This window comes from Phodopus roborovskii, unplaced genomic scaffold (assembly GCF_943737965.1).
Source record: "Phodopus roborovskii unplaced genomic scaffold, PHOROB, whole genome shotgun sequence".
NCBI classification, from domain to species: domain Eukaryota; kingdom Metazoa; phylum Chordata; class Mammalia; order Rodentia; family Cricetidae; genus Phodopus; species Phodopus roborovskii.
In genome coordinates, this window is record NW_026126416.1 from 8,172,303 (window position 1) to 8,185,978 (window position 13,676).

Genomic DNA, 13,676 nt, shown 5'->3' on the forward strand with positions numbered 1-13,676 from the left:
GAGCAGCCCAGACCAAAAAAAAAAAAAAAAAAAAAAAAAGAAACTTCAACTTAAAGAGGGAATCAGCTTCTGAAGGAAGCTTCCTGCTGCTTAAATTCACACTTTCCACCAACAAATAACCCTATTCAGACAACTGAAAGTGGCTGCCACTGATCTGGAAAAGCTTTTCAAAACACACTGTGGAAAACATGATGTTACCTTCAGTTTTTGAAGCTTCTCTGTATTTGTGGTCAAGTGTTCAACGTAAGTCTGTACATGCTCGAACTTCTTTACATACTCTTGGTTTCGGACACGAGCCCTCCTTTCAGATTCACAAACTTCCCTCAGGTATTTCTTTAGTTTTGCACATTTCAGCTTAGCTCTTAAGGGAAAAAAGCAAATCTTTAATAAGGTAACTCAAATTTAACAAATTTAATAATTTTCTTTAATAAAAGTGTTAATAAGACAATAAAAATCTAAGAAATTTTACTCAAAGCATTGAAGCCCAGGGACAGAATGCATATGCAGTTTTGTTTTATTTATTTATTTATTTGACAAATAACATGTTTTCTTTCATATGGGGAATCTAGACTAAAACAATATATGTATGTAAGACGTGAACTTCGGGAGCCCATTCCCCATGGAGGGATGCTCCCTCAGCCTAAAGACACAGGGGAGGGCCTAGGCGCTACCCCAAATGATTTGACAGATCCTGATGATCACGCATGGAAGGCCTCACCCTCCCTGGGGAGTGGATGGGGGAGTTATGAGGGGCAAATGAGGATGGGAGGGAGAGGGAACTGGGATTGACATGTAAAATAAGAAAAAAATATTTTAAAAAAAAAGAAGGGTCTATTTGGGAAGTGGGACTACAGGAAGGGAGAACAGAGGGTGAGGTGTGAATGTGAGCAAGAATATGTGATCCATATATATGAAAATGTCACAATGAACCCATCATTATATCTGCTAGTTAAAAAAAAAAAAAAAAAGCTAAACTTGGCTGTAAGATGATCCAAGTGGGAACGTGGTGCACGTTCCAACAGGCTGGGCCTGGATCTGTAATGATTTCTCTCATGGTGCTTGGGGAAGGAGGACTTCCCTGGCTGCTGTCCTGAAACACTGCTTGCACTGAGTCTATGATCATGGTCCCTGCAGTCAGCCATCAGACCTGTCAGTTCACCACGAGGCCACCAGGCTGCCCTGCAGAGCATCTGAAAGGAGGGGAGGCTCCTGGTGGGGGTGGGGAACTGACTCTTTGGTTTTGGTTCTTTTTCATTTATTTATTATTTTTTTTTTTTTTGGAAATGTAGTTTTAGAAAGAGAAAGAAAATTATTATGGTATCACAAAGGTATCACATTGGTCACAGCATGACATACCTCTCTTGAGAAACACTTGATAACACAGTAATGACACATATGATGTTGACAGGTTTCAGTATACAGCCTAGGATGCAGTCATCTTTCCTTGGCTTCCCCGGGGGAAAATTACAGGTGTGCAGCACCATGCCTGACTGCTCCCTGCCCAGCTACATGAATTTCTTCCCCTATTTATTTATTTATTTATTTATATTTATTTATTTATGTATTTATTTATTTTGGCTTCTCAGTGTATCCCTGGCTATCCTTCTATAGATGTATAGACCAGGCTGACCTCAATGAGATCCACCTGCCTCTGACTCCTGAATGATGAGATTAAAGGTGTGTGCCAGCACTCCCAGCTATGAGTTTATTTCTTAAACTGAAATGTAGTTTCAAGAGTAATGTCTCTTTAGTCACATTCAGATGCATACATAGCCCAGTTTTTATATGACAGGCAATTTTTAAATTAAAAATTGCTCATGTAAAAGCAGAATCAAACTAAAGTCTGTAAAATTAAGAAAATTTAAAATACAAAAGCTGTCATTACAACATATTAGTGAAATATTTTGTAGAAGACATACTAGACAGCTCAAAGACATTCACTTCTCATAGACCAATATGCTAATTTTCTTCCTTCTTTACAAGTAATCTGAACTACAAATGAGCACCATATGGAGTATGTGCAGTATTGGTCCAGTAAGATATTTTATATCCTCTCATCCAGATTTTTCAAAGATGCTAGAAGTTTCCAAAATTAAACATCAGATCTTAAACTTCTAACTCTAGAAGTTTTCAGAAATCCCCCACCGACCCCTTGCCCCTCCCATCTCTGGAGCAGTGATGGGGAGTGTTTATGTATGGATGTGTGTTCCCGTGTAAGTCAAAGGACAACCTCAGGTGTCAATCCTCACCTTCTACCTCATTTGACACAGGGTCTCTTGATGTTCACCACCACATATACCAGACTAGCTGGTTCACAGATTCCTGAGGAGCTCTGGTCTCTGCCTACCATCTCCATGTGGGATTTCAGACCTGCACCACCATGCCTGGTTTTATGTGGATTCTAAACTTAAGTCCTCAGGCTTGCCTGGCCAGGACTTCCTCACTGAGCCATCTCCCCAGCCCAGAAGAGTACCATACTAATGATATTGTGCTTTACTCTGACTGGTTGTCTTCATTTTTCTTTGAATAAGACAATCTACCACTGTTTTTACTGCCCATAGCTATCTGTATTTTTTTACAAAAATGACAGTAATGGAGGAAGACCCAACATATTCTTATCTAGCTGTTTAATAAAGCTGTTTACCAGCCATATCTTCTCCACTCAAATCCTAGTGCTCATTCTCGCTGTTAACTTTCAAAGCTGGTCATGTAAGTCACCCACCGGGCCAAGCAATCACTCATCTATTCAGCAGTGCAAGTATGAAAACTGTCTAGCCATAGTCCACAGGAAAACAAGGAGGTAATAACTGCATGCTGAATACTATGAGGGAAAGCAAGGAACTTTTCAGGACAACCTACCCTAACATAACCTGCAAGGAGGCGCTGCCAGGGGCAACAATTTTTCAGGTAAAAGCTAAAAAATGGATTAAAGCTAGCAGATCAGCTGTAATGATTAATTATATGTCTTAACCAAAGACCCCTAACATTGCTGGGTCTTAACCATTTCAGAAGCTAAATATGTTTAAATAAGAAACAAAAAGACTACACTGCCTTATTTGAAAATATTTAAGCAAAACCATATTCCTGAACTAACACAAAAACTAAATAATGAAAACAAAATGTTTATTTATAACAACTATATAAAATTATGACATTTATTTTGAGTTATTGTGCATTAAAAATAAAAGAATAATAAAAATATTCCAATTATAAAACTATGACATAATAATAGGAAGCTAAATTTTTTTTTCCTTTAGAAACAGGGTGTATGTAGTCCTAGATGGTCTGGAACAAACTATGTAGACCAGGTTGGCCTCAAACTCACTGAGACACAGAGATCTGCCTGCTTCTACCTCCATAGTGGATTAAAGGCATGTGCCACCACTGCAAGCTGTAGACGTTAAATTTTGACTAACAGCTGCAAGCAAGCTGGACAATCTCACTGTCATCTCTTACCTGCACTTATCAGACTTATTGTATTCATAAAGCTTGTCTTCCAGGTCCAATCTCTTCTTTTCACTGTAATACAAAAGAAAAGTCACAGTACTATATAAGCCAATGTATATTGACCATGACGTCCTTTGAAATCATACCTTTGTGAGACTGTTCTATCAATCTATTTTTTAAAAAGGAGAATATTGCACAATAAATAAAAAGACCCATGGTAGAACATGACTCTTGATTTCAGGGGTCATGGGTTCTTGCCCCACGTTGGGTGCCAATTGTTGCTTGATAAATAAATGACCCAGAGACAGATACTGGGTTTGAAGCTTCAAGCTGAAGAACAGAAAAACAAAGTAGATGGTCATTAGCTCTCACTCTACCTCAGAATGAAAGGCAATTCCACCTCCACTAAACCTCAAAAACTGTAACCTCTTCTCAGTGTGGCTAGAAAATCCTGAGACTTCACTGTCTGGGATTAAAAGTGTGTGATCCCAGGTGCTGAGATCATCTTTGTGTGAGCTGTTTCTCTTTAGGACTGGATTAATCTTGTGTAGATCTGGCTGGCCTTGGATTTACAGAGATCTGTCTACCTCTTAATCCTGAGTCCTAGGATTAAAGGTGTGTACCACCACCTCCTACCTTCTGGCTGCTGGGATTAAAGGTGTGTATCACCACTGTCTGATCTCTATAGCTTGAGAATGACATTGCTTTCTGAATCCTCAGGCAAGCTTTAATAAATCATAATATATCACCACAGGAGAAAATGTCATGAGTATCTGAAACACAGACCTGTCACCAAGTAGAAGAAACAAGAGGTACACCAATATGAAGCAAAAATTCAAAACTTTCATCAACAGTGGAGCACTGTTGTGCATGCCTGTAAACCCAGCACTTAAGAAGCTGTGGTAAGAGGATCTGGACACCAAGGTCAGCTTGGGCTACATAGTAAAAACTTAGCTAAAATAAATAAATAAATAAATATTGACAGATTCTCAAAAAAAAAAAAAAAGGGGGGGTTGTTTGAGGCTAGCCAGAGATACACGGGACCTTGTCTCAGAAAGCAAACAAACGAAAGAAGACTGAACTCAGAATAAATGTGGAAAGCACATCATATATTTATTTCCACATTGGAAATATGTATTGAGATTGTGATTATTAAGCCTTCAAAGGTTTCATATCAATTGGGTGCTTGTCTCATGAAAACCGAATGACTAGATGGTACAAGGAATTTGTGCTTAAATTACAAGGACAGGCAGATCGTTAAGTACACCTAGGATACTGTGTCTCCAATGGTATTAAGGCCAAGACTGAATGGCTGAGGTCTGATCATGAGGAATCATCCACAGGACCTGGTTTGGGAGTTACCATCTAGAAAACTTAAGAAATTATCAGGAAGATGACTGACAGGGACAGAACAAAAAAAAAAATTATTGCAAGAAGATATAAGAGATATGACACACAAAATGCAAACTATGTTTCCCAATGACCCTAGACCAGAAACAAACAGAAAGAAAAAGGGACATTGTTGGGACAACTGTGTCTGGCATGAGTGTGTAGACTAACACAGCAAGGCTGACAGGTATCAATGAGAGTTGTACCGTGGTTATATAAAAGAACATTTTTTTTTTTTTTTAAGTACATTGAAGGTTTTAGTGGTGATAGGCTACCACAACTGCAGTTTCAAATATTTCACAGAAGAGCACTATTTTAAATAGGTATATGGGAAGAGAAAATGAAGATACAATATTGTGACTTCAGGTGAATCTGTGTAGAGAAAATACCTAGGTCTTTGTCCCATGTTTGCAACTTTGTTATAAGCCTGACTTTATTTTAAGATCATTTTTTAAAATGAATCTGCAGTATTTAGTGAAAATGGGCCACCATTTCTTCAAAAGTCCATCACCTCCCAAATTACAAGTTCTTTTTAATAATGATGTAAAAAATCTTTGTTCTCAGTTCCCTCTGCTAATCACACTTCCCTCTCTCCATATCTTAGCAACCACAGTCAGACACATTGTGGCTCTCCATCCCATGCAAAAAATGGTACTGATTGTGTCAACTCCATCTTCTAACTCCCTCCTCCACATGGCTGCATCTCTGCATGGTAATCCTTCATGTGAGTTTTAAACATAAGGCTTAAAAACTGGATAGTTACCTCAGTGAAAGTCAGAGGGAAGGCATATTGGTAGGATCTCTGTGTGATGCCTACAAGTCAAATCTCTGTTTCAGAATCTCTGAGATGCCCAAACCTGAGATGCTTACATAGTGCATGCTTCAGTCACTTGCACCCTTCATCTGGGTTTTCACAGCTGGGATGTTGGTACAAGGCTGGAGGCTCTGCATTATAAGGCACTTACTCTGTCTGTGCCTCAATACTACAATTTTCCATCACCCTCAGCTCTACTTAACTAACATCTCAGTGTCAATTTCTGGACCATTATGATATGTTACCCTGAATCAATATCACCACTGAAAATAACTGGGGCTGGTTAATGGACCTTTCAAAGGATGTTTTTATATACAATAATTGTTAAGCGTCGGTTCCACTTACACGTTTCTACCACACTTGTGGGCACTATACACACTGCAACATGTCACTCCATTAGACTCTTTTAGATTCAATTATTGACTTTCATGACAATGCAGAGAAAGCACTACATACACAGAAAAACATTCAAGCTATAAAATTACACCTATGTGTGAATACAGAGAAGATGACTGGGGTTCAAAATACAGCAGTTTCAAAGGAAAAGCCCAGCTATCAGATCAGCTAACATTTCAATGACTGCCTCTAAAAGGGTTGAGGAAGGGTGAACTGTGTTTATTGTTGCTGTTAATCTCCAGTTTCTCTAAAGCTTCCAAATTATTAATAAAGCATTTCTGACTGCTATCCAAATCGCAATACTTGAGATGATTGTGAACTTTCAGGAGACAGTACTCCCTATGTTAAAACTGGCTTTTAATTTTTAAAGTTTGTCTGTGTGTGTGTGTGTATGAGAGAGAGAGAGAGAGAGAGAGAGAGAGGGAAAGGGAAAGAGAGAGAGAGAGATACATGTGTGGCAGTCAGAAGACAACTTTCATGAGTCTTTTCTCTCCTCCCAACTTGTAGGTGGGATCAAACTCAGGTCATCAATTTTGGTGGCATGCACCTTTACCTGCTAATCCACTTCACCAGCCTAGCTTTAATTTTTTAAAAGCCCACTAATCTATTTTTTTAAGTGAGTCCTTCCTTGTTTTACATATCACTCTAGTTCCCTCATTCTGTTGAAGAACCAATGCTCAGAAAGGCCAGATGACCCCCTTTCAAGGTCTCAGGACTTGCCACAGCTAGAACTCATGCTCCCACACTCTTACTGTAGTGTTCTCTCTAAAGTTACTTGCTTCTCTAGCTTGAGTGTAGTATGCATTAATTAGAGTTGCTTACAGATTCTTAAAATGAAAAATGATCATACACGGCAACAGATTCATACTGACTTAAAAGTAAAACAAATCTTCAAATGCAGGACCATGAATAGGCCATAAAATGGGACTCCAATTTCTTATGTAACTTCAACAACCTTACCTTGCTTAATAATTAAAGCAATAAGTGTTGAACATAAAGTGGATAATCATTACACAGTTATTGTACCATAAGGACCATAAACAGCCAGGTGTTCCTAGCATAGGAGGTAAAAATAACTCACCATTAACTTAGTTCAAAAAGACTGTCATTTAAATCAGTAGCATTTTAAGACCAGATCTCTGGCTATGAAACACAAATAAGGCCCAACTTTTCAACTACAACAATGAACTAAAGGAACTGAAACAAGAAGTCTTGTTTTTTAATTATCTGCTATATGCAGACATTTAGTATCACCCTGGATGACTAGAAAAAGGATCATTATTTGGTGACAATATGAAGCCACTGGGTTCCACATAAGGCATCCATAACATCTAGACGCTGGCTAGTTAACGCTTGGATTGCACTCAGAAATTCAAATATTTTACAAAACACCTCTTTCATCATACGTACTATATAAGCCAAAGGGTCTGCTAGGTGTCATTTCCCTCCCAGAATTCTCAATCTCTTGTGTTCTCCCTGAGAGTGAAGTAAGTAAGCTGAAGGTACAAGCATTAGGAATGTGTTTGGAAAAGAAAGGCTCTGCAGGGAATGGTATATATATTTTTAAGACAGAGTCTCACTATGCTGCCCTGCCCTGGAGCTCATTATGCAGCCTAGGCCAGCCTTGAACTTCCAGTCCTCCTATTTCTGCCTCTTCAGCACACACTTCCACCAGCATACCCATAACTGGTTAAAAAAAAAAAAAAGAAATTCTTTTGAGTGGGAGATTATGAACAGGAATGTGTCAGAAAGAAAAATAAAACATGGAAAGGACAGTTAAGGCCTGTCGCAGATAGTTTACAAATAACTGACAAAATTAGGTCTAGCGTAAGAAGATGTAGTCCCTTTGAAAAATCACTTACTTTACCTCACCTGCCATTACTGTTATCATCTTAGAATTGTTACAGCTCTATCTGAATGACTCTGTAACTTTAACACTCATTAAATGTTTTGTTTATCAAGAGATCCAAAATTCTATTTCCTTTCTTGTCAACTAATAAGATTTCTAAGTCCAACTAATTTGTCAGCGAAATAAGTGTGCCAACAACTTATCTTTCATGTAGTTATGTATAGTCAATTGCTTTATAATTTTCTCTATTTATGCATTCTTAGATCTAGCTGTTTCCAATGGTTCTCATCTTTCATGTCTTAATCAAAGGCAATCCCAACCCTCAAAGCTGAACTCTTTGAAAATTTCATCCCTTCACTAGAAATTCAGACAGACCCAGACACCTCCAGGACATGGGTTTTAAACATACACACACACACACAAACATACACCACCCCCACTCCAGCCTGCGTTCCTGGACCTGTCATCATTGATGCAGTGTGAGTGTCAAACTAGGATGTCAATCTGAAGAGAGAATGAGGAGGGGGCGTGTAGAAGAGGAACAGAGAAATTCACAAGGCTTGATGGAGCCTGCAGGCAAAAGAGCTCCCACTCTCACTTCTGCAGCATCCTCAGGCTGAGGGACCCGGCTTTAGTTGCTATGGGAGATTACAGTCTCTCATTGCGCCTAGCTCAAACATAGGTTCATTTGTGGTGAACTTTGTGTTCACCACAATCCTTTCCGGAGCTAGTGGTGGGTCGCAGGTGGGTCCCAGGCCTGGTGAACCATTGGCGGGGAAGGGGAACGAATGCCAGACAGGGTACCCGAAGCTCTCTCTCAGTGGCGCAGCTGACTCCCCGCCCCGTCCCGCGGCGCGGCCGTACCTGTCCCGCAGCGCCTGCTGGAGCTGGCCCACCCTTTCGTAGTAGCTGGGGTTCGCCAAGAGCGCGGACGCAGCGGGATCCTGGTGCACGCCACCGCCACCGCGCCCTCGCGGCATCGCCAAGGGGCAGCGCGAGGGCCTGAGTTGCCAAAGGAGACCGCCCCGACATGCACCGCGGGTAAACAAGGCGCCAACCGCCTGAAGAGGGCGGGGCGGAGGCGGGGCACCAAGGAGGCGGGGCAAGGGCGGGGCAAGGGCGGGGCAGAGGTTGAGAGCCAGGCAAGCAGCGAACCCTGCCTGGTAGTACAGGCTACTGAGGAAGCTGCTTTTCTCTTCCCTGATCCTGCTATAGAATCCGTCCCAACTGCATTATTAGATGCAGTTTCTTGCTTCCCACCCCTTTCCCTGCCTCTTTTCTTCTTAGAATTTGCAGTGAGACACTATAGCAAGGTTGTGCTACCAGCACTTAAGATCACAACAGCCTTGTGATTTGCAGAGCTAGTGCAGGGCCCTACTGCCCTGTGGTTAGGTTGGCATGCATGTGACTTATACTTGGTTGCTCTGTCAACTCATTATATCAATCTGACACATGCTTATGTGTTGAGGTTTATGTTACTAATTTTAGCGTGCGATGATTAATCTTCATTGTCAACTTGATTAGATTTGGAATCACCGAGGAGATAAATCTCTGGGATGGAGGATGTTTTTCAAGAGATTTAACTGAAGGGAAAGAAAGATCGCAAATGTGGCCTGTAGCGTCCCATGGGCTGCAGGGCTTGACTGTATAGAAACAGGAAACAAAACAAGTGTCAGAATTCCCTGTTCCTTGTTTTCTGGCTCTACCTAGGTGTGAGGAGTTGCAGCTGCACACTTTTGCTGTTATCCTTTTCTTACTATGGTGAACTGTTGCATTGTAACCAAGGAACCAGAATAAATCCTTCTTAAAGTGCAATACTTGGTCACAGCAGTGAGAAAAGTAACCTATACATATATAATCTTACTACAATTCTGACAAAATACCTTTTATAAATCCTCAAAGCAAGTGAGTGATCAGCCCCCCTCCCCAAACTGCACTATTGTCCAAATGGGCCATTTTTGCAGAGCTCTATCCTACAGAAAAACCAAACCAAAACAAAAACAAAACCACAAGATCAGGCCAAAAAATCCCACTAATCCCAGGCCACACTGGAAAGTTCATGGCCCCCAAGAAACCCTCCATTTAAAATGTCTCCTGCTCAGTTCTTTGTTGCTTCTCTCCTGAGCAGAAGCAACCATCCTCTTCTGTCTTTCCCAATAAATCACTTCTGTGAGGTTTGTTGTGTGGTGTGAGTTTGTGGTTTTCTTTACCTCTTGACTGCCAGGATACCTTTTCCCTCAGCATTGTAACACGTATACATTTTATTTTTAAAATATTTATTGAGGTCTTCACATTCTTCCAAGACAAGAATTTTATAATTGCATTCAGAAAATAGCACAGAGTAAACAGATTAGAAAGCCATTTCAAATCCCTGCCCTCACCCCCATTTTTTGTTTTTTCCAGGCATGGTTTCTGAGAATTTGCTCTGTAGACTAGGCTGGCCTCAAACTCAGAGACCCGCCTGCCTCTGCCTCCTGAGTTCTGGTATTAAAGATGCACACCACCACAACCAGGTTGCATCTCAATTTTCATCAGGTCAGTTTGAAAGATTCTAAAAGTACATATAGTTAAGCAATAAATATTCAAAATGACTAAAATGCTCAAGCTATGGTTGACATATTAATGACATGTACTAATTCTAGGTGGTCTCCTTTATCTACAGTAACACATAGTAAATAGAAAGAATATTTCTAAATATTTATGCCAAAATTACACATTTAGAATAATGATAAGCATTTAATAAATTCAGGATTCTCCACTTTAAATACTTAATTTGGGATGTACTCTCTTTTAATATTTTTCTTTAGTTCCTCTATATAACACAGCTGCTTTTTGTAAGTAGCCTGATTGGACTGTGAGCCACTGAGACATCTTGGATTGTCAAATGTTCCTGCAAGTCTAAGGATGAACTAGAGGTGGGAAGGACTCTGACTTCAGCCCCTTATTTAATTTAATTTATTTACTTTTTTTTTTAAAGAAAGGGTCTTGTTATATAACCCTGATGGCCTACAAAACACTATGTAGACCATACTGGCCTGAGAATTCATGGCAAGACGCCTGCCTCTGCCTCTGCCTCCTAGGTACTGGAATTACAGATTTATTCTACCACTTTCAACTTTGGTCTCATTTTAAAGATAACGAAAAAAAGTCGTATAATCCGTGTAGTGTTAGTTCAGAATATGTGCCCCCAGTAAGCCAACAGGACTGGAAGCTAGTGTGTCTCAGCCCAGCATTCTTTTTTTTTTTTTTATGCATATAGAGTATTTTTTATTTAATTTTATATAACAAAGTCCAATTAAATGAAAACAAACATTTATACACAATATTTGGGAATTTGGGCGTCGTTCTTTCCAAACTACTTCCTGCTGGTAAGGGGCGCTGTCTTGGGGGATTCGAAGAAGATTCAGATATCCTAGCTGTAGTCTGTAGGGCTGTTTTGTCCAGCTGTTTGGAATGTAGGATCAGCTTGTACTCTGTTTCAGGCGGTCTGGTGTGATCAAACCACATTAGTCTGGAAGGAATCCACATCTTTTCATTTTCTGTGGAAACAAAAATAGAAATACTTTTCCCCAGTAACTTGTTCTTCAACTTAAATTTTGGAGTCAAAGCGTTTTTTTTTTTTATTATTATTATTATTATTATTTTACATGTCGATCCCAGTTCCCTCTCCCTCCCTCCCTCCCTCCCCCCAAGCCCTCCCTCCCTCCTTCCCTCCCTTTCGCCCTCTCTACCCTCTCCCATGCACTCTAAACACCCTCCCCTCCCAAACCCCCACCACAATACAATATGTAGGGGAATGCCATCCAGTTGGGGTCATGTAGATCTGACAGGTCCTGTGAAGTAGGGACTAGGGCTTCTCTCCTATCTCTAGAATAAGGCAGTTATCCCTCCATGGGGGATATGCTTGCAAAGTCCTTTTGTGCACCAGGGATACATCCTGGCTCCACTGTCTGAGGTCTCTTAGACTGCTCAGACCTTCTGGCTGAGACCCATATTCCGGGGGGTCCGAGTCAGACCCTTGTTGTCAGCCCAGCATTCTTATGGGTCTTTGGGTAAGCTACATGAAACTGTTGTGCCTGTTAATTAGAGCAACTGAGTGAAACGATGATATGACTTTTGGAAATATGTTGAAATTAGCATATTACCTTTTAAAAGATAAACATCATGTCTTTCCCCCCTCCCCCGCCCCTTGATTGAGCCCTTGAGCTTGTTAGGTAAATGTGCTACCACTACATTTCCACATGTACATATACTTTGAGTGTGTGTGTGTGTGTTTGTGTGTGTGTGTGTGTGTGTGTGTGTGTGTGCGCGTGCGCATGCAAGCATGTATGTGTGTTCACATGAGCATGCATATGTGGGGTAACCAGCTCTTTTAACCATCTCCCCGGCCCCCTCCTCCATTTTTTAAATATCTTTCTTTTTTGACCAAAAGAACATGCTGTTTATTCTTTTAATTAAATCTGAAGTCATAAAAATTGGCACAGAAAAGGGGAGGCAGTTAAAAATATTTTACTTCCTTCTCTGGTGTAGCCCTTCATCCACTATAGATAGAAGGCATCTATTCTCCTCAGGTGTAGCATTCCCCAAAAGGACTTATTTCAAATTATAGATAAAATGTAATAATGTTTGGTATACATTTTGCTTTGGTACAATGAAAAAAACTGTAACAAAGTCAGTCCATTCATCGCTCATTTGTAATATTTATACCAACAAAAAGATGACTCCTATTGGAGAAAATACTTTACCAGAAATATGTTATCTGGCCAGATGCAGAGTATCCAGTGAAGTACCCTTAGACCTTAAAAGAAGAGTGAATGATTGTAAAGCATAGGAAAAATGAACTGAGCAATAGATTTGGTGTTGTTTGTTTCAGCAGCTAGATTATATATTCTGACTCACACACAAGTGCATTAAGTTATTTTTCCATAAAATTATTAATGAGCATTTATGTATCTAGATGGTAAAGAGACTACAAACCCAGAACAGAAAGATTAACAGTCAGTGTGAGCCATGCGATGTATGTGCTCATAGTCCCTGTACTAAAAAGTGGAAATAGAATGATCTTGAATTTAAACCTAGACTATATTGCACAATAAAACCCTCTCTCCAAAAAAAAAAAAAAAAAAGTCAAAGTCAAGTCTATATATGGTGAAGAACTATCTAAAGCAACTCTGTCCCATGGGACTTTAGGCACTGATGGAAGTTTTAACTCTGTCCCATATGCTAGCCTCTAGGCACATATGACTATTCCACAATTCAAGGTGGCTAGTACAACTGATGAATTGAAATTGTAATGATCAATATATAAATTGACATGTAGCTAAACATCATGTGGAAAAATAAATAAACATGATAGAAAGAGAGGACACATGATACCAGAAAGTGGGAAGGTAGGAACAAGAATGTGAGATGTCCTTGATGAAAGGCAATGGGGTCCAGAAGGGATGTGTGATAAATAAGTTTATATGAGAATCTGGTTAGGCCTCGGGGCTAATTTGATCAATCATGAGTCATGAGTCTAGATGTTGCTGTGAAGTTGTTTTCTTAGATGACTTCTGTTAATTCATTTTCTATGCTATAACAAAATATATGGAGCTGGGTACCTATAAATGAAATAGGTTTATTAACTTGTATTTTGGAAGGCTGTAAGACCAAAGTCAAATGTCCTCTTGGTTTGGTCTTTGGCCAGGGCCTAATATCAGGTGATGTTAGAATGGTGAAGCAGCTATGACAGAGGTCACATGGTGACACAGGAAGCCAGAGAGAGCATTGGGGTCTAGG

At 40.0% G+C, this 13,676-nt stretch overlaps 1 protein-coding gene across 4 annotated transcripts in view; it reads right to left on the reverse strand.

Annotated features, from left to right (window-relative positions):
- Positions 1-8,880, reverse strand: part of Kiz (kizuna centrosomal protein) — a 103,741-nt gene extending 94,861 nt beyond the window's left edge. For 3 of the 4 annotated variants that reach the window (XM_051183232.1, XM_051183233.1, XM_051183231.1), the window contains exons 1-3: positions 8,760-8,880; positions 3,457-3,519; positions 199-361 (exon numbers count right to left, since the gene is read on the reverse strand). In XM_051183232.1, the coding sequence (XP_051039189.1) occupies positions 199-361; positions 3,457-3,519; positions 8,760-8,875 (342 nt within the window). In that variant the 5' untranslated portion in view covers positions 8,876-8,880. The remainder of the gene's footprint in view (positions 1-198; positions 362-3,456; positions 3,520-8,759) is intronic. The other variant, XM_051183234.1, reaches the window with a different exon arrangement.
- Between the last annotated feature and the right edge of the window lie 4,796 nt (positions 8,881-13,676).